The 27,716-nt window shown below is 44.1% G+C and overlaps 1 protein-coding gene across 14 annotated transcripts in view; it reads right to left on the minus strand.

The window, feature by feature from the left end:
- Positions 1–27,716, minus strand: part of NAV2 (neuron navigator 2) — a 767,244-nt gene that overhangs the window by 225,429 nt on the left and 514,099 nt on the right. For 9 of the 14 annotated variants that reach the window (XM_065528383.2, XM_065528382.2, XM_015434977.4 and 6 more), the window contains 3 exons: positions 18,008–18,266; positions 13,450–13,518; positions 5,250–5,410 (listed from right to left, as the gene is read on the minus strand). In XM_065528383.2, coding sequence (XP_065384455.1) covers positions 5,250–5,410; positions 13,450–13,518; positions 18,008–18,266 — 489 coding nt within the window. The remainder of the gene's footprint in view (positions 1–5,249; positions 5,411–13,449; positions 13,519–18,007; positions 18,267–27,716) is intronic. The other 5 variants (XM_015434980.4, XM_074014039.1, XM_074014037.1 and 2 more) reach the window with 1 other exon arrangement.

Below are 27,716 nucleotides of genomic sequence, written 5' to 3' on the forward strand. Positions count from 1 at the left end.
TGTATGGGTACAGAGCTTCTGAAGAACAATTATTTATAAAGCACTTTAGAATACTATTTGGAAAATAACAAACACTAAGAAAATTTCATCTATCAAAATGTGATCATACATGCATAAAAATATGGAATAATATAAACAAAGGGATAAACGGTGGCTAATCTAGGAGGTGGGGCTATGTAGGGTTGTCTTTTAAGACATTTCTGTGTTATTTGAATATTTTCCCATTATTTTTGTAATGAAAATAAAGATGTGCTTTCTGTAAAATGAAGAAAACCATATTATTCAGAAGAGAGTATCTTCTATATGCACATAAGTCAGTCTGGGAATACCAAATGTTTCAAATTCGTAAGAGGGACCAAATACTTTAGAAATGTACTAGATCCCAGGCAGTGTTAATTCATTCAAAGGATGTGAGAGGAAAGGAAGATAAAACAGGTAATATCACAAATATTTTAAAAGACAGCTATTTCTTTGTCCCTGAAAATCTGTGATTCTGGTCTGGAGCCCTAGGGCCACTTGGAGTCAGCAGAAGTGAGTAGTCTTCCTGTGTCCTGACCATCTCTGGACACTGACTTTTCACTGGCAAATCTGCTCACATGTACCACAGGTCAGGCACAGATGTGGCTCATTGCTGCTTGCAGGAGAGAGAAAAGGAAATCAAAGGCAAATCTAACCATGATGGCAATGATGATACAACAAACAACTTGCAGGTTTTCCTAAAGGCTCTGCAGACTTTCCTTCAAACCTCACAGGCAAAATCTGACATCAGTCTTTGGGAAAACTAGTAGGTTATGTTGCTGTCTGGGAATATTTTTGTTTTTTACACATCAACTGTGTACTTGGCCACCACCTTATGGAACAAGTGAATGAATTTCATGTGAGTCTCTAGGCCTTTTCTAGCTAAGAAGTATTATATATTATCTCTTTTCTTCAGCTTCACATCTCAGTGGGTTGTTCTGTGTAACCAGAACTAAATTCAGTGATGATGGCAGGAGGGGGCATGATTTTAAGATAAATCCTTTAGGATTTCCCTACAAAGTATAAAGTGCTCTATGGGTTTTGAAAAGTTGCCTGTTACAATTTTTAATTCCTCTTAATATTTTTAAAAAATTGGGACTAAATGTTGAAATATTTTTGTCACTTATTGACAGAATAATGAATTTCTAATTGAAGTTACTGATGTCATTAGAGCAATTCTTCAGAGTGAAATTCTTAGGTCAATGGGGTCACACATTAAAGTCTATGAATTGCAGGCTATGACATGGATGACCCTTGGGGACATTATGCTAAGTGAAATATGCCCATTATTTATATTATTCCATATTTTTATGCATATACTATCATATTTTGAAGATAAAATTTTCTCAGTGTTTATTATTTTCCAAGCAGTATTCTAAAGTGCTTTATAAGTAATTATTTAATTCTTCAGAAGCTGTGTCCCGTACACAAAAAGAAAAATGCTGTGTGATTTCATTTGCATGAGATATCTAGAGTTCTCACTCATAGAAACAGAAAGTGGTTGCCAGGGGCTGCTGGTGGGAGGTGGTGATGGAGAGTTATTGTTTAACGGGTACTGAGTTTCAATTTTGCAAGATGAAAAGGTTCCAGGGATTGGCTGTACCACAATGTGAATATACTTAACATTATTGATTAAAATGGTTAAGAGGGTTAATTTTATGTTATAGGTATTTTGCCACTACTGTCTGAAAAAGTAGTCTATGAATCGGCTCACCTGAGAGTGCAATGCCAGAACCCGAGCCAGTCAGGGTCTGACTCACTTACAGGAAGGATGAAGGAACAGGGGTGATGGGATTACAGCACGGAGTTTACCTCACCTGAACACAGTCCACGCCTCAGCTACACAGCACCCACCACAACAAACTGTGGTTCATCTGTTCACAAGAGTATCCCTCCCCGAGGCGGAACTTCTTAAGGTGAAGGACAAGAGGTGACCTCGCCCAGGTACCTGTTGTGTCTTATCCAGGTAGTTATTTCACTCTGCATGTGGGCTGGCTACCTCAGGAGCTGCAATCAACAGGTCAGGTTCAAGGGAGAACACAGAAACCAAGGAAAAAGGTGAAGGAAATGCAGCAGTTTCTGAAAGTAAACTTCCACGGCCTTTTTACCTCAGGATGGTTGAAAAAGTTAGTATAAAAAAAAAACCTGGGACAGCCCAGGGTAGGGGAGAGAATAAATGCACCCTGCTACAGACTGGGACCACCATCAGTTGTTTTTATCATTGTGAATCCTCACAGGAGTTTTCCAGTGTCACAGCTCACATAACACTCTCACATGTACCACCCCACCTTATCCTCATAACAGACCTCCCCAAGGACAGGACGAAGCCAGAGTTTGAATCCAGGAGTGGAACCTGGATACAATTCCAGTGCTTAGTTACCAGTGAGGGCAAGTTACTTAATCTCTATTAACCTCATTCTCTCTGCCTGTAAAATTGAGTTAACAGTATTTACTTCACAGAACATTTATAAAGATCAGGTACCATACTGAAAATCAGGCCAGGCACAGTGGCTCACACCTGCAATCTCAGCACTTTGGCAGGCCAAGGCGGGCAGATCACTTGAGGTCAGGAGTTAGAGACCAGTCTGGCCAACATGGTGAAACCCTATCTCTACTAAAAATACAAATATTAGCAGGGCGTGGTGTTGCACACTTGTAATCCCAGCCACTTGGGAGGCTGAGCTAACACTGTGCCATTGCACCCCAGCCTGATTGACAAAGTGAGACTCCATCTCAAAAAAAAAAAAAAAGAAAAGAAAAAGAAAATCAAAGTTCCCAGCATATAATATGCACTTAATAAATAAATATGATGGCCAGGCACAGTGGCTCATGCCTGTAATCCCAACACATTGGGAGGCAGAGACGGGCAGATTACCTGAGGTCGGGAGTTCGAGACCATCCTGACCAACATGGTGAAACCCCATCTCTACTAAAAAGACAAACTTAGCCGGGCGTGGTGGCACATGCCTGTAATCCCAGCTACTAGGGAGGCTGAGGCAGGTGAATTGCTTGAACCCGGGAGGTGGAGGTTGTGGTGAGCCGAGATCACACCACTGCACTCCAGCCTGGGCAACAAGAGCAAAACTCCATCTCTAAATAAATAAATATGACTTCCCTTTCTTTCATCTGACACTAAAGTCTTTCCCTGGGGCACTGCCTCTACTAGAATTTGCACCATGGTCCTTTAAGGGGCCTCGTTCTCAGGCTGCTCAGAGCAGATGTGGGAGCCTTTGCCCAGGGCAGGGGCAGGTCAGTTGCCGTCCTAGCATTGGTGGGCACACGCGTAGGCGGCTGTAGAACACAGTATCCTTCTACACCTGTCCCATCCACTAGGAACTTTTACCTTTATTTTCTCAATTTTTTGAACTTGGGTCTCACATCCATCTTTCAGACTCTTTTATGATAGCTTCTTCCCAAAGGAGCATGGGGCAAGGGCAGATTGGCCCCCGAGGAGAGGCCCAGCACAGGCTTTTCCTAACACCTTCCCAACTTTCTCCTCATGTGCCGGCCAACCAGCCCTCAACTGGCAAAGCTTCAAGCATTTGCTTCCCAATTCCAGGGAAAGCACAGTATTAATCATGGTTCTGAAACCGAAGTGCCTGGGTTCAAATCCAACTCCATCTCTCACTATCTCTGATAGGACTTCAGCAAGTACTTAACCTTTCTTTGCTTTAGTTTCATCTTTTGTAAAATAGGGATAAAATAAGACACATGGTAGGTACTCATAAAGTAGCTTTTACACATCAATGTAAAAACACAAACCTTTCTATTACATACATATACATACATACATAAATATATACATATATAAATGCATTGTGAAAGTTCTAGATGGATATATATAGAATGGTATATATTTGTACTCTAAGGAAAATAGACAGGAGAACTTTTATCTGATACTTGTACCATTTTACAAGCATATATTATTTTTGTAATCTAAGCACACTTAAAAAACACACGGGTATGGTGAAGAAAAGGAAAGTGGGAGAGAAGAGGGGAAAGAAGGGGGAAAGGAGAGAGAGAAGAAGAGTAAAAATGGTTGCTTGAGGCAGAAACTAAGGGCTGGATGACAAAGTTTTGATGGGTTAAGACATCCTGTTGATAGCGTTAGTGCCATTTGCAGAGTTCCCAGTGCCTTGGCTGGAAAATCTTTTTCCATACACATCTGTCAGCCCTCTTTACATTTCCTTCATATGTGGGGAGGAAAAGATATAGTGATTAGCAAACACCTGGGGGAACTCAGTTCCACTGAATCAAGTGACGTTGAGTTAGAGGAGAAGATGGCGGCGGTTCCCAGCTCATTCACAGTAGGAGGGCTGCCCATGCTCCTGGGGCACTTTAGGGAGTGAAGGGCAGCTTTCCTGGACCTCAGGGAAATCAAGAAACACCATCCAGACAGCCCTAAGAATCTTCTACACCACCAGGTAGGAAATGCTTCCAGGAGACCTGGACATATTTCCTAAAGATGTCTAGTCTAGACTACTTTGCCTAGAAGGAATGAAGGAAGGCTCTACCTCTTTTTGAATAATCTTTGAATAATCTACCTCAGTTTCTCCAATGTCTCAAGAGATAGAGGCTGAAACAAGCAAAGGTTTGTTTTACTACCTTCTGGGCAGGACCCCCACGGGACTATTCACTATTTTTCTCCATCCTAAAAACTCAGTACTGTGTATAGTAAAAAAAAAATCCATATCCTTTTATGGCAAAAGTTACATCATCACAACTCCTAGAGCAATGCTGTCCACTCCTTATATGTAGCCAAGATCTTCAATGAGCCAATCCACATTCCTGACTTTTTCAAAGGGTAAAAACCTCTTGTTCCTAACTCCCCTCACATTATTTCTGATGGATAAAAAAGCTTATCATAGTTCACAAAATGCATGCTCCAAGAAGCTTATATTTCTGAAAAATTACTTAATATATAAAACATATTCCATGAAAATGTATTTTCAAATTCCAAATGCTATATCGCTTCTATCCATAGCCAAGTGTTTATGGGGCCCCACCCAAACAAAGATAGCAAATTATTTTTGCTAGTGACTATAATAATATTTCCCCCACTTTATTAATACCTCTGGCTAAAAAGTTCCTGCCTGCCAAATATGTCCTTGTAACCCATTTTCACCACAAATGCAACCCCTCCCCACGACCCAACCTAATTCACCCAAAGGAACTAGGTAGACGTGCTCTGAAGGAAAATGCCAAAAAGGCTCCTCAAGAAGGTGACTCACCTTTCTCGTGGCTGCTTGGCGGTGGGGGCGGAGAGGTGACTGGTTTGGATTTATCATAGTTGTTAAAGCTCTGGCTGCGTCGGTTGTTAGCAGTAGTTGACCCTCCACGTGTTTTGGCCTCGCTGCCTGCAGCGGATACCCTCGCGGTAGGACCTGGAAGTCTAAAATGCAAAAGCAACAGGATTATGCATTCAGTCTCAGGAGGGTAACAGTGTGTGGGAAGAAGGAACTGCAACCATGCAGGAGGTAAAATAAACTATCCAAGACATTGTGTGGAGGTTTACCAGTCACAGAATTTGGTGGAACCATTACAAACATGTAGGCAAGTAATGATCCCAGCAAAGTCCAATGGCAAAACGTGAAGTTTTCCTTTGAGCAGAGAGAAAAATTTTGATGAAGAAATATGTTTGTGGATTAAAAATACAAAGTTCAACATGGCAAAACCCCATCTCTGCTAAAAATGCAAAAATTATTCAGGCATGGTGGTGGGCACCTGTAATCCCAACTACTTGGGAAGCTGAGGCAGAAGAATTGCTTGAACCTGGGAGGCGGAGTTTGCAGTGAGCTAAGATTGTGCCACTGCACTCCAGCCTGGGTGACAGAGTGAGACCCTGACTCAAAACAAAACAAAAAACCAAACAAACAAACAAAAACAAAGTTCACTTTTTATCCCCCCTCTGAGATAAGCATTTTCACTTTTTTAATAGGGTCAAGTCAGTCATTTCTATCAAACATGGAACATAAAGGCCTCAGAGGATTCTAAACTGATAACCTTGGTGTGCATCTCTTCTGATAGGTATAAAATTGTTTGCCATAATCTGGGGTTGTAAGTATCAAGAAAAGGACAATTTATAATGGTGAGAAGGTGAATTACTACTACTCAGAACCCAACATATTTGCAATAAAAACTTAAGGTTGGTTGGAAACACTTGCCCACAAATACATTTCCCTTCAACGCCTGACGACCTGTCTCCACAGGCATTATTTTGAGGCTGAAGTACAACTTATCTGCACGGTAGATGGAAAACATCACACATTTTTCCTGTAAAACTGGTAGGAATTTGTTAGCCTAAAGACAAACACACAACATTCTCCCTTTAAATAAAACACCTCATTTTGGGTGGCTTGGGAAATAAAGTCACCATCCATAATGTGTCTAAAGATATTATGGCCCATTCACCAAAGAGTTAATGGTAAGACTCCTCAAATCAGAATTTTGGTCCAGGGAATTACTAAGCAGGCTGTTTCCAATAATTAAAGTTGAAAGATGAATAAATGATGAAATGTTTAGTTATATCTTTCAGCTGAAATCCACTTAGCTGTGTTTAAAAGCCACTGGAACCTCAACTGACTAGCATTAGATCTAGTGATAAGTCTGAATTTTCAAGCCATAAACTTTCAGCCTTCTCTTTCCATGCAAATCTGTAAGCACCAAAGAAGTCTACAGTCTGGAAGCATTTTAGATATAAGCAGGCAATCACTTTAAACTTTTTCTTGTTGGCTGGGCAAGAAAGATGGTTGTAGAGTAAACAGAGAATATGAGCTGGTGTGAGGGGACTGTAAAATTTATATAGTTAAAAAGAAGCTGGCCCAATTCCCTGACTGGGAGCTGGGAGAGAAAGAAGGGGGTTAGCTCTTCCCCCAACATGTTGCAGTGAGAATTACTTCCCACTGCACTGCAAGGATTTGTCCCTTAGTTAATTTACCCCATCTTGTTTGGAGAGGACATTCACTCCACAAAGACAGACACAGAATGGAGTACAAAATACTAGCAGTGTCAGTGCCTGTGTTTGGGGACCAGATGTGGCTAGCATATCTGGCATAGGAGGTCCAGCAGGGGGATCTTAGTACCTCTTGGTTCTGCTTCCAATGCAAACAATGTTCTGCAAGTCCTTCAAGTCAGTGCTATCTGATTACTCACATCCAATAGAAGAGCTTCTGCAGGTGAAGATCTGGACCTCCCTTGGGCTGGACTTTTTAAACCAGACATAGGCTTCGGGAATCATTATGCCCACAGATAGGCCTAGGAAAGGATTATGGACTTGTTCCAAGATGATGTCACAGCAATGGTATTAAGTGGTGTAGGGGAATGCAAGTCACAGTATTCTACCAAAGTGTGGAATTTGCAAAGGGCAGGGAAGCAAAAAGCAATGAAGAGGGGAAAGATGCATTCCTTTCAGAGTTGCTGGAGAGCCCCCACTGTGCTGACCCTAGGCTGAACCACAGCAGATTTTTAGGACAGGATAGAGGGAAGCAATCAAAGCATAGGATGGGAAAGATACAACCTTGAATCAGGTAGACAGTCTGGTCCTCTGTGAGGCACCATGGTGTAATGGATAGAATACAGGTTTTTCCATACATAAGACCCTGGAGCAGTCTCATAACTTCTCTGAGATTCATATTCCTTACCTGTAACTTTGGAATAATGATGAATAATGATTTACAGTTATACCCAATGGTTAACAAGTATACTATTGGGTACAGCTGTAAATCTGAAATGGCTTAATGTCTGGCCACCGTATGGTAGTTTCCTTTCTCTTCTTCTCCACTGAACACAGGTTCATGAAGGGACTGGACATTGGCATAAAAGAAACATGCTATGGCACAAGAAATAATTGGATAAATCAAGAAGAAAACAGATGAGTCTAGGTTAAAGTATCAGAGAGAACTGGACAAAAATCAATATACAAGAGTCCGAGATGAACATTTTCAAAGAGGCAAGATAGGCTTTGGCAGGCAGGGCTCGTCATTTCCCTAGGAACATTCCAGAAGAGAAACTACTCAATCCAAATATCTGTGGCTGACTGAGATCTTACACTTGGGGTATCTGTGGGCTCCACTCTCTGGAATGAAACATCCCCGGTTTTGGACTAAGACAGTTCTGGGTTTCCCTTGGGTTGTCATGGTGAGATTCTTTTCACTGAGTCAGTGGCTAGCTGCTCTTTTGATGGGAGCAGCACATCGTTCAAATGGCTGCAGCATTGTGCCAAGCCTTCTGGAACATGGAGAAGGAGTTCTTGAGGACTACGAGGACAGCTGACAGGGTAAAGGGAGAATGGCTTGCATATAGCCATCAAAAGCCACCACAAAGCTCAAGCCAGCTCCTGTCCACCCCTGACCACTATCGCCTCCACACCTTAGACAGGACGGCTCCCTGAACTTGATCAAATCAGAAAACTGGATGGAGATCATGTACTTTTTCCCACCATTCAGAGAGAATCTATGTTAACTCTGTAGTTGAACACTTAGGTTCTGTTGTAAATGGGCTCAGATCGTTGCTTGCTCCAAAGTAAGCCCCCTCGGTCTGACATTTTCAACAATATTTGGTTCACAAACAAAGGCCGTAATGACTGTGTGGCAGGTGGGAAGAAAGAAAAAAAAGCTAAGCCTGGACTCACCCAGGAGGGAACCAAAACATCTCTTGGGATGATGAGCCCATCCACAAACTGAACTAATTCAGACTGAACTTACAAGTACTGGAGTTCAAGGGCAGGATTTCAAAGCCAAAGGTGACCACGAGAACCTGAGATACCCGAGCAAACCTGGGAGGCCACTGGACTTTCTACAAACTGAAAGAGGCAGAGCTAGAATGCTCAATCTTACCGAGATCTCAAAGGGCTTGTCGACCCCAGCTGACATCTAGATTACACATGTATTGATAAAATACATGACGTTCAGAAGGTATTCAGAGAAGGAAATGAAAATCTCGGAGGTTGGTGAGATGATCAGGAAAGCTAGTGCATAGAAGACCCCAGAGCAAGTCCAGCATGCTGAATGGGAGATGGGAAAGCAGGGGGCAGAGCATGCCACTCCAAGGGAAAGCCTGTAGAAAGTACAGGGGAAAGAAAGCGCTGGTGTGTGCTGGGACTTGGGGGACAGAGTGGGAGGAAATGAGGCTAGAGAAGCAAGCAGGGCAGGGCAGGGAAGACCTTGTATGCTATACTATGGAGTTTGGACTTTGTCCTGCCCTCCAGGGGTATGGTGTTAATTAAGAAGGCTAAGAGCACAGGTAGAGTTGAAAAGCAGAATATCTTCTTGTTTACCAGTGGCGCAGACCTGAGGCCTCTGGGTAACATTTTGAAATTCATTATTGTTAACATCCTTGTGTATCATGGGAATGTCTATCAACCTCCAGTCTGGAAGCATCTGCCATCTGGAGCATTAGAATACCTGTTTGCTGAAGAGCTAGGTCTTGGCGCCTGTGGAACAGCTGCAGGTATCACAACAGATGCTGCCTGCTGCCTCACTGAGGCAGTGTGGCAAGAGGGGAGCGTGGCAGGTCAATCTTGTGTCCCCTACAGGACAAGAAAGTCCCAATAGCTCCTTCTCAAGAGGAACGTGACCTCTCCTAATCACTGTATGTCCAAACACAGTTACAAATAACAGAGAACACAGACGGGTTCTTTGAAACATATACATGTTGGGTTTTTAAAATATTAAGCTTAAGGGAAGTGGTGTAAGAGGTAGGGGAACAATCCTGCTGTTGTTAGAGCCATGGTCAATTTCTCCAACGTGTGCAGAGCCAATTAAGCAGGGCAGTAAAACTGTCATTCCCAGCACATAACCTATGAGTGCATCCCGGCTCCTCTGCTCCACGTGATGTACGTGCTGATGGCAAAAAGCAGTTCTTCCCCTCAAAACCACTTCAAAGGCTGGAGGCAGAGGATGGCCCCTCCCAGGAAGGATGGCAGCTTGTGTGCACATGCCGGGGTTTGGGGAGCGGGGGGGCGCGGTCATAATCAGAGATGCTTTTTGCCAGGCGAGATGATTAAATACTAAATCTCTCTCATTTCCATGGCATCTGCTTTTCAGTCCAGCAGCTGGGCAGAGAGGACCAAACTGCTAACCCCACTGCCTCTTTTCCACAAGATAGTTGCACACAGATCAATTCTGCGGGACTTTCTAGAGGCATTCTGGTTGCCTTCCCTGGCCCAGATGAACCCAACACTGCCAAACTTGAACTGATTATATGTCAGGAACAAGGGATGACTTTATTAATTTATAATTATTAATAAAATGACTTTATTTAAGCCTCATAATGCTGTGAGCAAGGCAAGACTACCCCATTTGGCCAATAAGGAAATCTAGGCTCATAGAGATCAAATCGTTTGCCCAGGTAACACCATCAGCAAGTGGTAAGGATGGGCCTTCGCTTAGGTTTAACCGCACCTCATAGCCACTATGTTCCTCTGCCTCCTGCAGGTAAAATAAGTCTCCCTGGTCTCACCAGGGAGGCCGGGGGGCGGGGGGCAATAAGAGTGGTCAAAGGCAGAAGTCCATGGAGAGCTTTCACCCTCATATCGATTCCCTCCATATGCCCCTTCCCCACATCCAGATTCAAAGGTGAGGCTTCCCATTCTTCTCAATACCCCTGGTGCCCATCAAAGTGTGGGGCTCTGGCAGGTGTTCCATCAATGCTTGGTCTCCAACAAAAGACCTGTTTCCAGAGCTCCAGGGGAGGTGGCCTACTCTGCCAGAAGGAGTAGGACTGCTTCTTTTGGCAACCAAACTTTACTGCTGCACTTCGTGGTGCTTGATCAGCTAAAATTCTTCACAGGATCCTGCGTAAGGCTGGGGGTGGGGAAAGGGGAGTATGGAGAAGGCAAGGAAGAACCTCTGAACGCTTCATTTGAAACAAAGAAGCATCCCTTCGTTGGCCTCAGCAGAGACGAAAACATATCTCAAAGAAACTCTAAGTGGGGGATATGACACTAAGGGAAAGTCAGATCTTGGCTTAGGGTAAACCCAGAAGCACTGTGCCCAGCCCAGCCTCAGGACAGGGTTGACACGCCCTCATCTTCCAGTGCTTCCTCTCTTCCCACTGCCTCCTTCCATCTGGGACTGATAACAAATCATTCACGGGATGGGCATGTGCTTCCAATTAGATATTTCCCCAGCTAGCTCCTGTTTTCTTTATCTTGCAGGAGTGAGCATATCGTGGGAACAGGCACTAAATTTCAGGTTTCTTCCCAGCTCATCACTCCCCTTTCCTTTCCTATGTATGTGCATTTGTGTGACATTCAAATTAACTGGGAAAGGACCAGTTTGCCAGAGCAGTGGGTGTCCGCTCTGACTTGGGCCTGGTGTTGTCAGGGAAAGCAGCCACTTTCTGCATGGCTACCAGAAGCGGTGACAAACTTAGGTTCCCTACTGTCGCCTCCACTGAGTCTAGGTAACACGCTGACTTGCTCTATGGAGAAGCACAGTGTCATGCGGTTTCTCCCTCGCCAGCCAGGGAGAGCCTGACCTGGTTGTCCCCAAGTGTAAGCACTTTAGAAAACCAAACTCTAGGCTCGGCAGCTCAGCAGCTCACACCTGTAATCCCAGTGCCCTGGGAGGCCAAGGCGGTAGGATTGCTTGAGCCCGTTAGTTGGAGACCAGCCTGGGTAACACTGAGAGACCCCACCTCCCACCCATACAAAAAAAAAAAAAGTAGCTAGGTGTGGAGGCATGTGCCTATAGTCCTAGCTATGTGGGAGGATTGCTTGAGCCCAGGAAGTCAAGGCTGCAGCGAGCCATGATAGCGCCACTGCACTCCAGCCTGGGCAACAGAGTGAGTGAGACCCTGTCTTAAAAAAAAAAAAAAAAAAAAGCAAACTCTGGCTAAGGAAAGGCACCTAGAGGCTAATATACTGGGACAGCAAGTGAGCAGTTATTCAGTATGTATTTGTGAGAAATGAAGACAGACATGAGTATGGATTTCCCTTTCCCCTTAAATAAGAATTCAATGAAAAATAAATACCAGTCAGCCGGGTGCAGTGGCTCACGCCTGTAATCCCAGCACTTTGGGAGGCCGAGGTGGGTAGATCATGAGGTCAGGAGATCAAGACCATCCTGGCTAACATGGTGAAACCCCGTCTCTACTAAAAACACAAAAAATTAGCCGGGTGTGGTGGTGGGCGCCTATAGTCCCAGCTACTCCGGAGGCTGAGGCAGAAGAATGGCATGAACCCGGGAGGCGGGGCTTGCAGTGAGCCGAAATTGCACCACTGCTCTCCAGCCTGGGTGACAGAGCAAGACTCCATCTCAAATAAATAAATAAACAAACAAACAAATAAATAAATACCAGTCATAATAAGGAGGAGATTCTACCCCAGCAGCAATTTCTGTTAGGATGCCACAAGTACAGTGTGAGAGAAAAAGCCAAGAGTAGTGGTTGAAACACAAGATTTTAAAAAGCAGCCTCAACAACCACAGAGATACCAGAATTGAAGCGGGGGCGGGAGAGGCGGGGGAAGAGAGTGTAGCACTGTGGTTATAGTGAGAGTTCTGAGTTAGACCACTTGTGTTCAAATCCTGGTTCGTCCATTTTTTATGTGTGTGGCCTTGGGCATGATGACCTAACTTTCTAAATTTTAGTTTCCTCATCTGTGAAATGGGGATAATAATATGACCTACCTCATGAAGCGTGGCACGAGGATGATATAAGATGACGCATTTGAACTACTGCATTCAATAAATGTTAGCTGTTGATAACTTTAAAATAACAGTAGAAGCAATGATGCAACGTGATGTAACTGGCTTTTCCCATACCACAGGATGGGTCCTTCTAGGAGGCAGCAGACAGGTTAAAGTCTGAATTAAGAGAACTAGCTCATGAGCAAGGATATTTTTTATTTTCAGGGAACTGAGGTGGTCTCCATGGCACCTAAGAGCATCCAGAAACAAAAATGAGACATAGCTGCCTTGCTGTTTTGTCTCCTCTGCCCAATATGGATTCATGCTCAGGTCTTTATAACTCAAGAGAAAACCAAACCCACATTAGTAATTTTAACAACACCACAAAGCACAACACACATAAATGAGATGCAGGTGAGGTGGGATTAGGGCCAGGACAAAGCAGGGAGCAAACTCATCATAAAACCACTATAAAAACTATGTAGAAACTCACCTTTACCTAAATCAGAATGGATTCTGATGACAAAGCAGTCAAAGCCAAAAGTCAAGAAAATGTGAAACGTCATGTACGCCTCAATCTCACTTGCACTCTGTCACTCCCCCCGCACACACTTGCAACAATCCCATGGCCACTTTCAAAGCTCTGCACCATGGGACCATTAGCCAAAGCACGTTTAGTTTTCTTGAACTGCAAACATGAAACGGGGAGAGGACCAAAGGGAAACTCAGCCAGAGCAGAGGGAACAATGGAACAGTGGGTTGGGATTAAACCATGCTTTGCAGGACACAGAGAAAGTCTAACCTAGAGATCTTTTTCTGACCCAGAGTGAAGCGGATGATTTTGCTTTGAGATGAGTCCTTGGATGATGCACTGCATGATAGGAAAGAAAAAAGTAGAAGAGCTGAGTGAGGAGAGAGAAGATACATTAGACACACAAATCCAAAGAGTCTTCTAACAATGGGGATGTTGCTTTCTTTCCCCCTGCTCACTGTTTTCTATGACACGCAGCTTTATTTCTAGGTCTCACTTTACTGATTTGATAGATTTCCAATGTGAAGAAACTGCTGTTAAGATTATCTAAGAATGCTTGTGTGTATGCATCCATGTGTGTGTTTCTTTAAACATCAAATGTCTTTCTTAAGGCCTTATTCTCAAAATACGGGGTCCTTGACAAGTAAACCAACTTTATGCCTTTCTAAAGTATTGAGATGTTTCTATTTCACACGCTTGTTCTACTGGGGTGATTTTCAGATGAATGTCCTCAGGATCCCATAAAGGTGACCCAAAACAAGGGCATAGATGTTTGCAAATCTATACCCAGATGTTGCTGATCTTGGAAATTTTTGCTTTTAATGCTATAGAAATGACCGTTTAATGCTTGTCAAACTCACTAAATTGTTTTTCTTGTACTACAAATTGGTAGACATGAAGAATTTTAGTTAGGCTTTATAAAAGAAAAAGTTAAACTTATTTACTGCTTTGTGAAATAAATATTTATCTTTCTTGCATCCATACATCCTCTACCACATTCATAAAAGGATCTGAGGTAAGAAATAATTTACTGGTTTTACTAGTCTTAGGCAGTGAAGAGACAGAGGAGAATGGAGAAAACTATAAAGTCATTTTCTGGGTTATTCCTTAACAACTGAATACTGATTATCTGTGTAGACACAGATGGGGAAAAAAAGCAACTCCTGGAGACTATGCTCCTCTCCTGGACTCTAGACTGGGTGGAATTTCACAGGCTGAAATGTGGATTAAGTTATTGGCCACCATGTCAGTTGTGAGATGAGCTAAGGTGAGGAGGCAAAGTGAGCCTCTCTGAGGCTGTTATGGAGGATTTGCTTTGATTCCTTCATGCCAGTGGAGCAAACAAATTCTCAGATTTTCTTTGCCAACTTCCATAGCTTCTTTACTAGCAAACTTCACGGAAAGTTGTCCAAGCTTTAGTATTTGCTACCCCCGAGGGGTGCTGAAACTAGGTAGCTTCAAAATTGTTTTTAGGCAGAGTTCTAACGGAAAAAACAAAACAAACCTGGCATGTGGGGGGTTTGCATCAACATTTGACATTCATAATCAAGGGTCCAAACCACTACCCTTGGAATTTTGGTTATCAAATACAGAATTTGGAGACTGAGACACTGATGTAATTTTATCATTCTTAAATTTATAGCCAGAGTGTTAGCATGGGATAGCATATCCCTAGACCTTGAGAACAAGATTATCCTTTGGAAATAAAATTAGAAAGTATCAGGATATAGTGAATAAAACCAGCCTTCTGGCTGGGCGTGGTGGCTCACGCCTGTAATCCCAGCACTTTGGGAGGCCGAGACGGGCAGATCACGAGCTCAGGAGATCAAGACCATCCTGGTTAACATGGTGAAACCCCATTTCTACTAAAAATACAAAAAAATTAGCTGGGCATGGTGGCAGGCGCCTGTAGTCCCAGCTACTCGGGAGGCTGAGGCAGGAGAATGGTGGGAACCCGGGAGGTGGAGCTTGCAGTGAGCTGAGATCCGGCCACTGCACTCCAGCCTGGGCGGCAGAGCGAGACTCCGTCTCAAAAAAAAAAAAAAAAAAAAAAAAAAAAACCAGCCTTCTGCAGAAGTAACCCAACCTTGGCAAGATGAAGGGGTAAGAACATACAGCAACTCCAAAGCCCAGTCCATGTCACCACTGTAGGTGGTGGGCCATTATGTCAGGACACTTTGTAGCTGGAATAAATGAATGTAAAAACCTGACTCGAGTAAGTTTGGCTCTTCTTTAGGTAAAGCACTCGTTAGTAGTAGGATGTCTTGGCGTACTAGGAGATGGGTGCTCTGACTGGAATATCTGGTTATTTTAAGAAAACAAATGCCTACCATGGAAATGGATGCCTCCAGCTAGCAAAGCTCAGTGGCATAAATCAGTATTTCCCAATGCATGTTCCTTGGAACCCTATGCAGTGAGATGCTCTATAAAATAAGAAGAGTGCTGTGGCCAAGTTTGTAGAATGCTCCTTTCTGTGTCACCGCCTGTCTGAACATTTATAATGCATACCTGCTCTCCCCGGCTTCCTCATCTCAAAGAATAATACCACCACTTACTTTACTTAACTTTTCAAACCAGGAATCTAGGCTTTATCTGTGATTCCTCTCTTTCCGTCACTCCAGAGAGTTAATCTGTTTGCATGCCTCTTGGTTCAACTGCCTAAGGATTCAGAATTGGTCCATCTCCATTTCTGCTTGTATTACCTTGACCCAACTTATCTATAGGATTGCAAAGTCCTCTCAACTGGGGTCCTTCCTTCCATTCTTGTTCCTCCACAATCTCATTCTCCAAAGAGGAGCAAAGGTGGATTTTTTGACCTGCCAATCAGATCAAGTCTTCCTACTACTTTAAGACTTTCCCATGGCTTCCTGTCACCCTTAGAATGGAGTCCAAACCCTATCCAGTTTAACTGGTACTCTATGACGGGGCCGGAGTACCACAGCAATGCACAACTCCAGGGACCACAGGTCACACTGTCATCCACATAAATGGTAGCGGCCCTCTCTCCTTCCAAACCACCTTATCACTGGTCCCTCTCCTCCCCTACTAAGCTGTAATAACCTTGTTTATGCTCTTCCAACATACCAAGCTTACCATTCATGTGCTGAGAGAGACCTTTCTATCAACCAAACCTAAATTAGCAACCCAGCCCCTCTGAATCCCATCGTCTTATTATAATACTCACCACTATCTGACAGCTTCCTTCCCTGTTCATGTGCTTGTTTGCCTGCCTCCTCCAGGAGCATAGGAGAGCAGGCACCTTGGCAATCTCATTCATTTTTGACTCCCAAGTGCCTAGACCAGTGTGTGGCACATGGGAGGCTTAATATCAATTAAATAAACAAATGCATATTGGCAGGTTCAAGGATCTGAGTAGACCTACAATGACAGCCATATAACAATTTAACCCAAATTATCTCCCAATATTTCCCCCCCAACAGAACTCATCTCCTGCAATATGACCCAAGTTAACATCCCAGGGAATAAGCACTCGGCAGAATGCAGTCTGGGAAATGACGCCCTGATCATTTAAATCATCCATGTCCATCAGGGAAGCTCTGACTGGGAGTGACTCCCACTCAGGCAGTTCTCCAGGGAAAGGGTTCGGCAACTGGCTGCTAGGCTGTCTGTTCCTCATTGCTAGTCCAGGCATCTCTCCCACCCCACAAATTTCCATAATGCAAACTGGATATAATTAGATAATTAATTACGGGGCCTGATTTACATTACACCCATCACTGCTGGTTTTAACACCATCACAATTGGGAAATAGCACTTCTCATGGGGAAAAAAGAAGGCTGTAACTGTCTATAAGGCAGCAGCGGTGTTTGAGCAGCTTTGTGCTCTGCCTAACTACAATGGGTAATAAAAGGTACATCAAGGTGTGTGAGAAGCCTTATGATTATTAATGCTGGTGCTTTGGGGGAATGAAAAGGAAAGGCCATTACACTTCAGCACACACTGGATGAAATCAAGCAATCAATCTGATCAGTGACATTTAGGGCTTATAGCTGAAGTCTTGTGGCTTAAAAGAAAACAGTATGAACTTTTCTGTAGAACTTGACCTCGAGTCAAGAACTCTCTAGTTTCTAAAGTCTTCCTTTTTTTTCTGCCATTAAGACAAAAGTTTTACAAAGTGATGTTATTTCCATTGTAGCACAGTAGATGGTAACTACAGTGACAATTGGCTTGTACCTGGTGAGTATGACTGGCAAACGTCAGTCCCCCTGGGAACAAAATCCAGGCCCTAACCCTGCCGATCACTCCTGCATTGTGGGACTCTCCTCATGGCAGTTCAACACAACAGTCACATTTAATGGTAATTGCTCCCATTAGGCGATGCTGCCCCACTCAGGGATGGCTGCCTCCTTCCCTTGCCACCTTTCTTCAGTGCCCTCTATATTTCTGTTCTGGCAAAGCAGAGGCATCCACTGGAATAGAACTTTTACCTCCACTAAGTAAAACTACTCTCATGTATAACACTGAACATTCAGCTTGTAGGCAGACACACAAAAGGGGTTTGAAGTCTATTTTAGGGGCTGTTTATTGCCTACAAGCATGTGTGTAATAGGCCAGAGTAATAGCAGGAGCAGCTAATTAGCTTTGGCTGCTGGCAATTCTGACCTATAAAAGTATACATCTCCGCCAGACACAAGAAGGGCTCCTCACTGTATCCATTTCAAGGCCATGCTAATTTCCCACTAACCACCAGTAGCTCTCAGCATTGAAGAAGCACAAATGAAAAACCCATACAGGATAGCCTAGAGACTGGTTGGTGTGGAGGAAGATGCCTGAGAAACAGAACCATCAGTTGGCAAGGAGCCCCCACCTGGACTGCATTTCAGCTTGTGCTTTTGACTGCTGATGTGGCGCTGGCTGGTGAGGCTGGCACAGGGCTTGGGGAGCGGCTGGCACCTGCTGCTGAGGGGTGCCAGCCTGGCACTGGGAGGGGGCCCCGGCCACCTGGGACACGGCGGGCGGCAGAGGTGAGGAGAGGTGCTGCTTCTGGGGCTGCTGCTGCTGCTGCTTGTATCGGGAGAGGCTGAAGAAGAGGCCTAGAATGGCCTTGAGGTTTCCATTCCTGATCTCTGCAAGACAATAAAGAGACTCTGGTCAGATGGGGAGCTCTTCTTCCTGTTCAACGGGCTGTTTCAGCCTGCACGTGAGTTTGATTTCTTTAGGATATGACAGGCTTCCTGAACACTTCATTGGTATCACAGTCAATTAAAATCAGCCTATACCACAAAGAAATTAGCTTATTCTCGCCATTAGAATTAGAGTGGATACAGGAGGCAAGTTGCAACTAGATGTCTGGTAGGTGCCAAGAGGAAATTCTCAGTAAGGACACCGCTGAAAAAGCAAGCGTCTCGAGCAAGACTGTGCTTGTTCTACAGGCAGGGGATGGAGGAACTCTGGCACTGGGGGAAGCTCATGGGTCTTCACAGTGCACTTGGCTTCTGCCAAGTCCATGTTCTAAGCTTCAAGCCACAATGAGTGTGCCAAGTGGCTGCTGTCCCATTCCATGATCTGCGTGCTCTGCTTTCCCCAGTCGTTCTACTCTCAAATATGTGGCTCTGTGTCCCTCATCTGCTGAACAAATAACTCTAATTTGGGGTGGGTATAGGACAGGCTAGAAGGACTTGCTTCCATAATGGACTCATACAAAATATTCCCTACATTAAAAGAAATTAGAACAGAGTGGGAATAAATGTTTGTTTTTATTCCAGACAGTATTTTTCAACGTTAAAATACATTTGCCTCAAGGCATGCATAAAGAGTTGCAGAGGAGAATAAAATATTTATTCACAGGCAAAGGCCATGGCTCACGAGGGGCTTCTCCTTGGGAGATCCCTCCTTTCTATGCAGTTAACACTAGATGCAGATGGCCAGAGTCTGAGCAGACCCTAAGAGTGAAGTTCGGGGGCCACTAAGCATGAGGGACAGAGGAGAAGGAACCTTGGGGGCAAACATACTCAGCACTCTCTGCTTTCCTATCACTCTAGAATGGGTTTTTCTTAACTGGCAAGGGAGGAAAGACAGATGTGAAGCAAGAAAGCTTCAAAGGCCTTGTTAGAAGGGTAGGTAATGTACACTTACAGGTTAGCCCCGGGCTGGGAAAGAGGCTGCTAGTGAAGGAACAAGAGTTTCCTCCAAGGCTTAGTTGAGGGGCAGAAAGTATGAATGGAGTCCTTTCAGAAGCAAGCCCCATTCCATGCAGAAGAGGAAGTGTGCCCTGCCAGTGCCTTGGCTCGACGTGATCTGCTGATTAGGTCAGGCTGAATTACTTCCTTTTGGAGCATCCCATTCTCCGGGCTCTGAAGAAACTGACAATACAAACTTCTAGAATCCAGCCTTCACACCCTACTCTGGGAGCTAGCAGATTCTATCACAGGACAAAGCAGACAGGAGCACAGCATTTGGAAAACCTAAGCCATGAGTTCCAATCTGTATTCTTATCGCTTACTAGTTGTGCAACCCCAGGCAAGTCACTTAATCTCTCTGGGCCTCAGTAGAAAGGCAATACGGACACCACTTTGCCCCATTGCACAAGGTTGTTTTGCAGAACAAATGGGAGCATTTAGGCAAAAGCGCACTTTAAACAGTGAAGTCCTTCACTCGTCTTGGTTATTATATGACTATAACCCCAGAATCCTGAATGAAAGTCTCATACAGTTCCAGCTTCATACCTTATAAATGACAGTTTTTACTATGGTGACCTTTTAATCTATTGTGTTAACTATGATTCTTTTGAGAATGAAAGTCAGGGAGTGGGGAGCTCTTAATTATACCAGACCACAGTTGGTAGCCAGGACTGATGTGGCAAGTCAGGATGCAAAGTCACTGCGTATAAACCACTCTGTGTGATGTGTTAAGCAGAGAAACGCCCAACGGGTGGGCCAGCCCTTCAGTCTCTTTTGGTAATTCAGCTTTAATCCTTCAGCCATGCTTCCTTCTCCACACTAAGGAAACCAAAGGAGAGGCACACACCTGTAGCATGTTCTACTTCTGATTCCAAATGTTCTCAGTGGTACATGAGAATCACAGAGTGTGAGGCTTGGATGAAATAATTCAGCTAGCTACTCACTTTACTTATGGGAAAACAAAGGCCCACAAGGTGAAGTGACATATCTATAGTCACCCAACTGGGCAGTGACAAGAGCTAGGGACAGAATCAAGGTAAGCCAAGCAAGGGCTGACACACAAGTTAGTGCCTATTAAGTTAAGAAAACAATTTCCCCTCAAAACTGAATTCACTGAAGGGAGAAAGTACTGTTAATTATGGGGATAGATGAAATCTATGTAAGATTTATTTTTAGTGCCTTTTACAGTTATCAAGTCATACAGTTTATAACAATAAGAGCTATTATTAACCAGTGTGTATCAGGCTAAGCTCTTTATGTGCATGATCTCATTTAATCCTTACAACATGGGAAGTGAGTAGGATTATCCCTCTTTCACATAAGGGGAAACAGAAGCTCAGAAAGGTTTTATGACTTGTCCAAGGTAATAAACACTGGAGCTGGGATTTGAATCTAGGTTTTCCGACTCAGGGTCCAGTTTTCTAACACTGTTGTAACTTGGCTTACTTGTATAGCCATCCTGTTTTATTTATTAAGCTAGCTGGTAGGCATTTGAGTATTCTTTATTTTTCTGGGATGTCAAATATTCCATGATGCATTTTTTTTTTTAACCACACCAAGAAAAAACAAGAGGAGAGGAACTAACAATTCAGCGTAGCCAGAGGATCGGGGTCATCCACTGCAAAAAGTAGGCATGTTCACATCAGCACCCTCCATAACCTACCAGCCCAATCCCAGTGCAGACAAACAGAGCCAGTCCTGTTGTATTCTCTACCTACCATGGTCATTTAGTCGTTTACTGATCAGAATGGCCATTGTTCCCTAAAACATTTTTTTTCATTTGTCAGAGACTAGTGTTCCTCCAATAAATATACTTCCTCTTAGGAGGCAGCATTTTTATAACAAAGATCTCTCATTTTTGGAGCCAGAAAAACTTGTGGTTAAATCTCTACACTCCATTATTTATACACTTTGAGATTTTACAGGATTCAATCTCTCTGAGCCCCGGTTTTCTTCTTTAAAATGAGCATATGTCCTACTGTACCTTTCCTGTAGGATTGTTATGAGAATTAATTGAAGATTAAATGAGAAAATGAGGCCGGGCACGGTGGTTCACTCCTGTAATCCCAGCACTTTGGGAGGCTTAGGCAGGCAGATCACAAGGTCAAGAGATCGAGATCAGCCCGGCTAACATGGTGAAACCCCGACTCTACTAAAAATACAAAAAATTAGCCAGGTATGGTGGTGGGCACCTGTAGTCCCAGATACTCGGGAGGCTGAGGCAGGAGAATCACTTGAACCCGGGAGGCGGAGGTTGCAGTGAGCCGAGACTGCGACACAGCACTCCAGCCTGGGTGACAGAGCAAGACTCCATCTCAAAATAAATAAATAACAAATAAAATAAAATAAACAATAAATGAGAAAATGAGTGCACCTAGGATACTGCCCAACTCTGTACTTCCCTTTTTGGCTGAGAAAATGTGGCCATTCTACCTGTAGCCTCCTCAGAACCCACTACAGAGCTCTTCACCCAAAGGAAGCCTGAGAAGTGGTCCATTCTCTCTGCTCATCCCTGTATGCCACAGTCACTGGTGACCAGAAAGGAAAATCACGAATGATCTAACATTAGAGAAAATGCAATGGTAATCTTTCTGGTTTTTAAAACAGTTTTACTGAGGTGTAATTCCATAAAATTAAGTGAACAATTTAATGATATTTAGTAAATTTAGCAAATTCTAGATTTAGAAAGTATTTCTATCATCCTAAAAAGATTCCTTGTGCTCATTTACAATCAATCCCCAAACCCACTCCCAGGCAACCACTGATCTGCTTTCTGTTTCGACAGATTTGCCTTTTCTGGATATTTCACATAAATAGAATCATGCAATACAGATGGTCCCCAACTTGCGATGGTTTTACTTACAATTTTTCACCTTCACCATAGTGTGAAAGCAACAGACATTCAGTAGAAACTGTACTTCAAGTACCCATACATCCATTCTGTTTTTCACTTTCAGTACAGTATTCAATAAATTACATAAGATACTCAACACCTTATTATAAAATAGGCTGTGTGTTAGGTGATTTTGCCCAACTATAGGCTAATGTAAGTGTTCAAGTGTTCTGAGCATTTAAGGTAGGCTAGGCTGAGCTATGATGTTCAGTAGGTTAGATGTATTAAATGCATTTATTTTCAACTTATGGTGGGTTTATCAGGGTAAGTTGAGGAGCATCTGTATATAGTTTTTTGCATCTGGTTTTGTTTGTTTGTTTGTTTTGAGACAGAGTCTCACTTTGTCGTCCAGGCTGCAGTGCAGTGGCGTGATCCCAGCTCACTGCAACTTCTGCCTTCTGGGTTCAAGTGATTCTCCTGCATCAGTCTCCCAAGTAGCTGGGATTATAGGTGCATGCCACCACACCTGGCTAATTTTGTGTTTTTAGTAGAGATGGAGTTTCACCACATTGGCCAGGCTGGTCTTGAACTCCTGACCTCAGGTGATCCACCCACCTCGGCCTTCCAAAGTGCTGGGATTACAGGCGTAAGTCATCGCGCCGGGCCTGCATCTGGCTTCTTTTACTTAACATAATGTTTTAAGGTTCATCCACGTTAGAGCATTTGTCAGTTTTTATATTCCCATCATATAGATACACCATATTTTGTTTATCCATTCACCAATTGATGGACATTATAACTGTTTAATTTTCTTTTCTGATTACAAAAACTCAAGAGAGCTGAATGTGCTGACAGCCACACAGTTTCTACCTTGGGTGGTCTATAACAGACAGTATCCAAAATAGCTAGAATTATATTCTTTCCATATTTCCAAATGGTATTTGTCTGTTCCACGAGCCTTGGTAAGCCAGTTCCACAGGAAGCCTAAAAAAAACCCCAAAGCCCCACAAGAATGTTTCCCTCATGACATTCCCCAAGGCTTTGGAAAAGGAGTTACTATTTTGTGTCTGATTAACCTCGCCCTCTGGACTTCTAGAGAAGGAAAAACATGTAGATTTAGAGAGAACTGACTTGCCCAAGGAGACACTAGCCAGTTGTGGCTAAACCCAAACTGGAGCCCTGTTCTTTCTCTTCCTGTGGCCACTCTTGTGGCAACAGAAAAGCAAATTGCATAGGCCATATTCTCATATTCCAATTTCTATTTGCATTAGTATTGTCTTGACTCCACTTTCTTTGGGTTCTGACTAATCGCTTTCTTCCCATTGGCTGGTCCTAATCTGCATAGATGCTGTGGGTAATGCCAGGAATGAAGAGTAAGATAAATAGGAGTTATTTTCTTTCAACATTTTTAAAGAGAAACTTCAGGCTTGGTTTACAATGGCACAAGCGCTGAAATAATCTAATACAAAGAAACCTGCTTTGTAGGGTATAAGGGATGAAAAGCCAAAGGGGGGGCTGTGCAGACCACAGAGCTGCAGAACTCTTATTCAATTCCCTTGAGCCACGGTTGTGTGAGGTTCACCCAGCTGATTAAGGACTGTGGAGCCTGCAGCATTGTCCCTGCAGTTGGGCCAATTATATAACTGGTATCCACCACTTAACTTGCCCCTCCACTCGTCAGCCCTCTGTGTTCTTGCTGCTCTCCAAGTCTGCCAATGACTCTACCCATAGGAGAAGTGGGATGAGAGGGTGGGAGCAGAGCCTATGGTGCCTCTTCTGCTAAGAAACAGAAACTGAAAGTCCCAGTCAATGCCATACTCAGGTAATATAGGTAGGAGGAAATGGAAACATTCCACCTGCTGCTTTCACCCTACAGGTCCAGAAAGACCTCCTGCTTTCTAGCTTGGGATGAGAGGAGGAGCAAACTCAGTACCTAGATCTCTGGTCCTCAGGGCAGCAAACCCAGGACTGAGCTAATCAAATCAGCAACTGGTTTCACTTCAAAGCATACACTCCTTCCACCTGGAAGGATGTTCCTACTTTTGTGTATACAATGTCTGCAAGGTTTCCCCCCATCATATTAATATTACCTATGCCTGATCTTCTGTTCAGGTTTCCTTTCACCTTCCTTTTCTGTCTGGCAAATGCCTATTCATCCCAAGAAATCTGGGGGGAATCATCACCACTTCTGTGTAGCCCCACTGAGAGCCCCAGGAAAAGTTGATTTGCCTTTCTTTGGTTACCACTGGATCCTGTGCTTACCACTAACACAGCTCTCTTTTATTAACTGGAATCAAGGTTAGTTTAATATGACTGACTTGATTACGGATGTACTCCAGTGCCTAGCACTGGGCCTGGCATACAGGATGTGCCCAGGAAACATTTGCTGAACTAGATAGAATATGCCTTATTCCCCAACCTCCGCTTCTCCATTGCAGGAGGATGGGCTCAGGGCCAGATAGCACAAACCCCAGGTGTTCTCAAAACGGCCAGAGATAAAGGCCATCCTTCCTCACAGGGACAGGTTTACAGATGGCTGTGACAGGTGGTATGTCTTGGGGAAGGGTTGGTGGAGGATCTTGAACATCACCGCAGGGCAAAGGGAGGCCCAAGCTCACAGGACTCTGGCACATCTCCAAGAGCAAATAGATCGGTTCAATCTTCAGGAAAACTGATGGGGCAGGGAGGTCTAGTCCAGGGAAGTTCCCCAAACCAGCAGCACCTCCATGGGGCTCACTTGAGCCTGCAGCCTCTGCCCCCAAGCATCCGCTGTCTGTGCCCTAGAACAAAGGCTCCCTGTGGCTCTCTAGCAGGCGGGTCGAGGCAGGCCTGAGCTGCTGAAATGCTTTGAGGACAGGTGCATACACCCTCCTGAATGCAAACCCAGCTTTAGACTGGGCAAGGGTGGAGATGTATCTATGAGGCCTTCCAACTGCTGATGTTTTTTTCATCAGAGAAGGAGCCTCAGGGCACTCAGTCATCTTCAAAAGGAAAACAAAAAGCATTAAATCCACATTACTTTTTAATACACCACACTGCTTTGCTAGTAGTTACGCAGGTGGATAGAAACATACGCAGTAATGTGCATTAGCACACATCAGGCCTTTGAATCAGCAGATGTGGGTAGTTTAGCCACTGCTGATCTTGTGGCTCTCCTTTTTTTTTTTTTTTTTTTTTTTTTTTTTACTGTGTAGCTTAATCTCTTTGGGCCTTGGTTTGCTCATCCGTAGGATGGGGATAATACTAATACTGACCCCATAAGGTTGCTGGGGATACTAAATAAGATATAAATATGCACAGCATTTAGCTCAGCGACTGACGTGATAAGTTCTCAATAAATCTATTCCTGTAATTTAACATGATGTCAAATGAGATATTGCCTGTACCCTGAAATTGTGAATAAGGCCAAATTTGAGGATTAAAGGCTCTAAGTACCCTTGCTTGTTGTAAGTTTGAGAATGTGGCAGACGTTGGGGCCACTTTCCCAAAGGAATGCAGCAGTTCACACTTTTACCACTAATACCTTCATCACTCCCCAACCTCCAAAAAATATAAGAAGATCTAGATGACAGAATGTCATTTTGGGGAGACAATGTTTGATGATGATGGAGAAAGGATATTTTCCTCCCCTCACCAAGGAGGCAAGGTAGCAGAGTCCTTGGGCCCCTTGAAGTCAAGGGAGTGGTAGCTCTGAGGATCGCTCAAAGTGGGGGTGCTGGCAAGAAGGAGGGTCCTGGCATTCCAGTCCCAAATTGGACATCCGCTTAGAAGAGACTTGGCTGATCTGCCTCTTGGCCACCTGCGTGGGGAAAAGAACTGGAGAGAGACTGTCTGATGGGGGACTGCTGCCAGGTGACAGGAGGCCTTGCAATTCCACCCACTGCAAGTGGAAAATGGAGCCCACACGTTCCTGCTAGTCCTATGGTAGGTACTGGAGGGATCATAAGACTGAGGTAAAAGATCTGGCCAAGTCTCACAGAAGACCACCAGTGCCCTGGGAGCTACATGGGAGTGAGTCCTGGTCAGAAGGGCCTGCTGAGACTACCAGCTGAGACAGTGGCAGTGATGTATACTGAGGACAGCACCTTCCCCAGCAGCAGAGCTCTGCTTCCTCTGTGCTGCCTCAATTCTGGAGGCTCAGGCACAAGAACATGGGAAGGGGAAAGGAGAGAAAGTCAAGTCAGCATGCCGCCATCTCTCTTCAAACTCCTAAAGCCATTTGTACTGGAAGGAATGAGGGTAAAGAGCTTTGAGTAGAGCCTTGACGTTTGAGACTGAAGTTTAAAATGAGATTGAAGTTTAAAAATGACCATGACTGAGTCATAAATATGGGCATCAAGTAATTGTGATAACTTGAAGATGACTAAAGAGCTATACATTCTGGCCAAAATATCATTAAGTGAGTCTTGACCCAGCAGGAAGGATGGGGATTCAACATAGCACAGTTAAGGTAGTCACTGAAATACCAAAAAACTCCTTCATGGTTATACCATGATGGCTTGATACCACTGGCTACGGTATGCTCTTCCCATGCTCAGAACCTCCAAGAGTCATCCCAATGTTAAAAAGGGGCAGACGGCTGAGTATCTCTCTGCATGACGTGCCTCCATGAGCTATAACATCTTCTGAAACCATGTTCCAGGTAACCAAGAGTTTAAACCTCATTTATTTTACCTTTACAAGGCATACCTAGATTTTATCCACCTGCTCTCCCAGAAGATGCCATGATCATGAGCTCTGAAATCACACAGAACTGGGTGCAAATCCTGGCTCTGCCACTCTCTAGCTACATGCTTCAGGGATGTCACTCATAACCTCTTTAAGCCAAAGTTTCTTCATCTATAAACTGAGGCTGTCATAAACTCCAACTTTAGTTGTGAGAACTGAAGCCAATACAGATAAAAACCTTCAAAGCATAGTTGGTACTTGTTCATTCAACAAATACTTATTGCATAGATTCTCTATGCCTTGGGGTACAGAGAGGATGGGGCAGACGGGGAGAACAAATGAGGCAGAAGTCAGGACAATGGGTAGATAGCTGAGTGGCCAGGGGTCACTCCCAGCCAGGCAGGATGAAGCAGGCCTGCAGAGTCTGCATACCCAAGAGGCCCTACTGCCACTTGCTGCCAAGCACACCTTGTAAAAGTCCCTGCTTGTGCTCTGCTGGGGGACACAGGCCTGTGCCAGGAGTTTAATCACTCCCAGAAACTAGGAGGAGCATGCCCTGCCACCTACCAGCCAGCATAAGAACTCCGTACCAGGAGGAAATCATGTGCTCCTCTGAATGGGAATTTGCATCTGCCTACTCCCAGCAAACCCCCGCTCCACAGCAAAGCATATTCCACATGTCAGCCAGCCCTGATCTTATCCCCATGGATGAGGGTCCATACCCCAGGTCTGGGGAATCCTCTGGAATGAGGACTGATCACACGACGACTGCTTCTGTGACCTCTGGAAGCAGTGTGTCCATGCCTGACTGGGAACAGGTCCAGCACATCAGAGTTCCTACAATTCATCAATTGGGAATTCCTACGGTCCCAATGAGACACAACACACCCACTAGG

Source organism: Macaca fascicularis, chromosome 14 (genome assembly GCF_037993035.2).
Source record: "Macaca fascicularis isolate 582-1 chromosome 14, T2T-MFA8v1.1".
NCBI classification, from domain to species: Eukaryota; Metazoa; Chordata; class Mammalia; order Primates; family Cercopithecidae; genus Macaca; species Macaca fascicularis.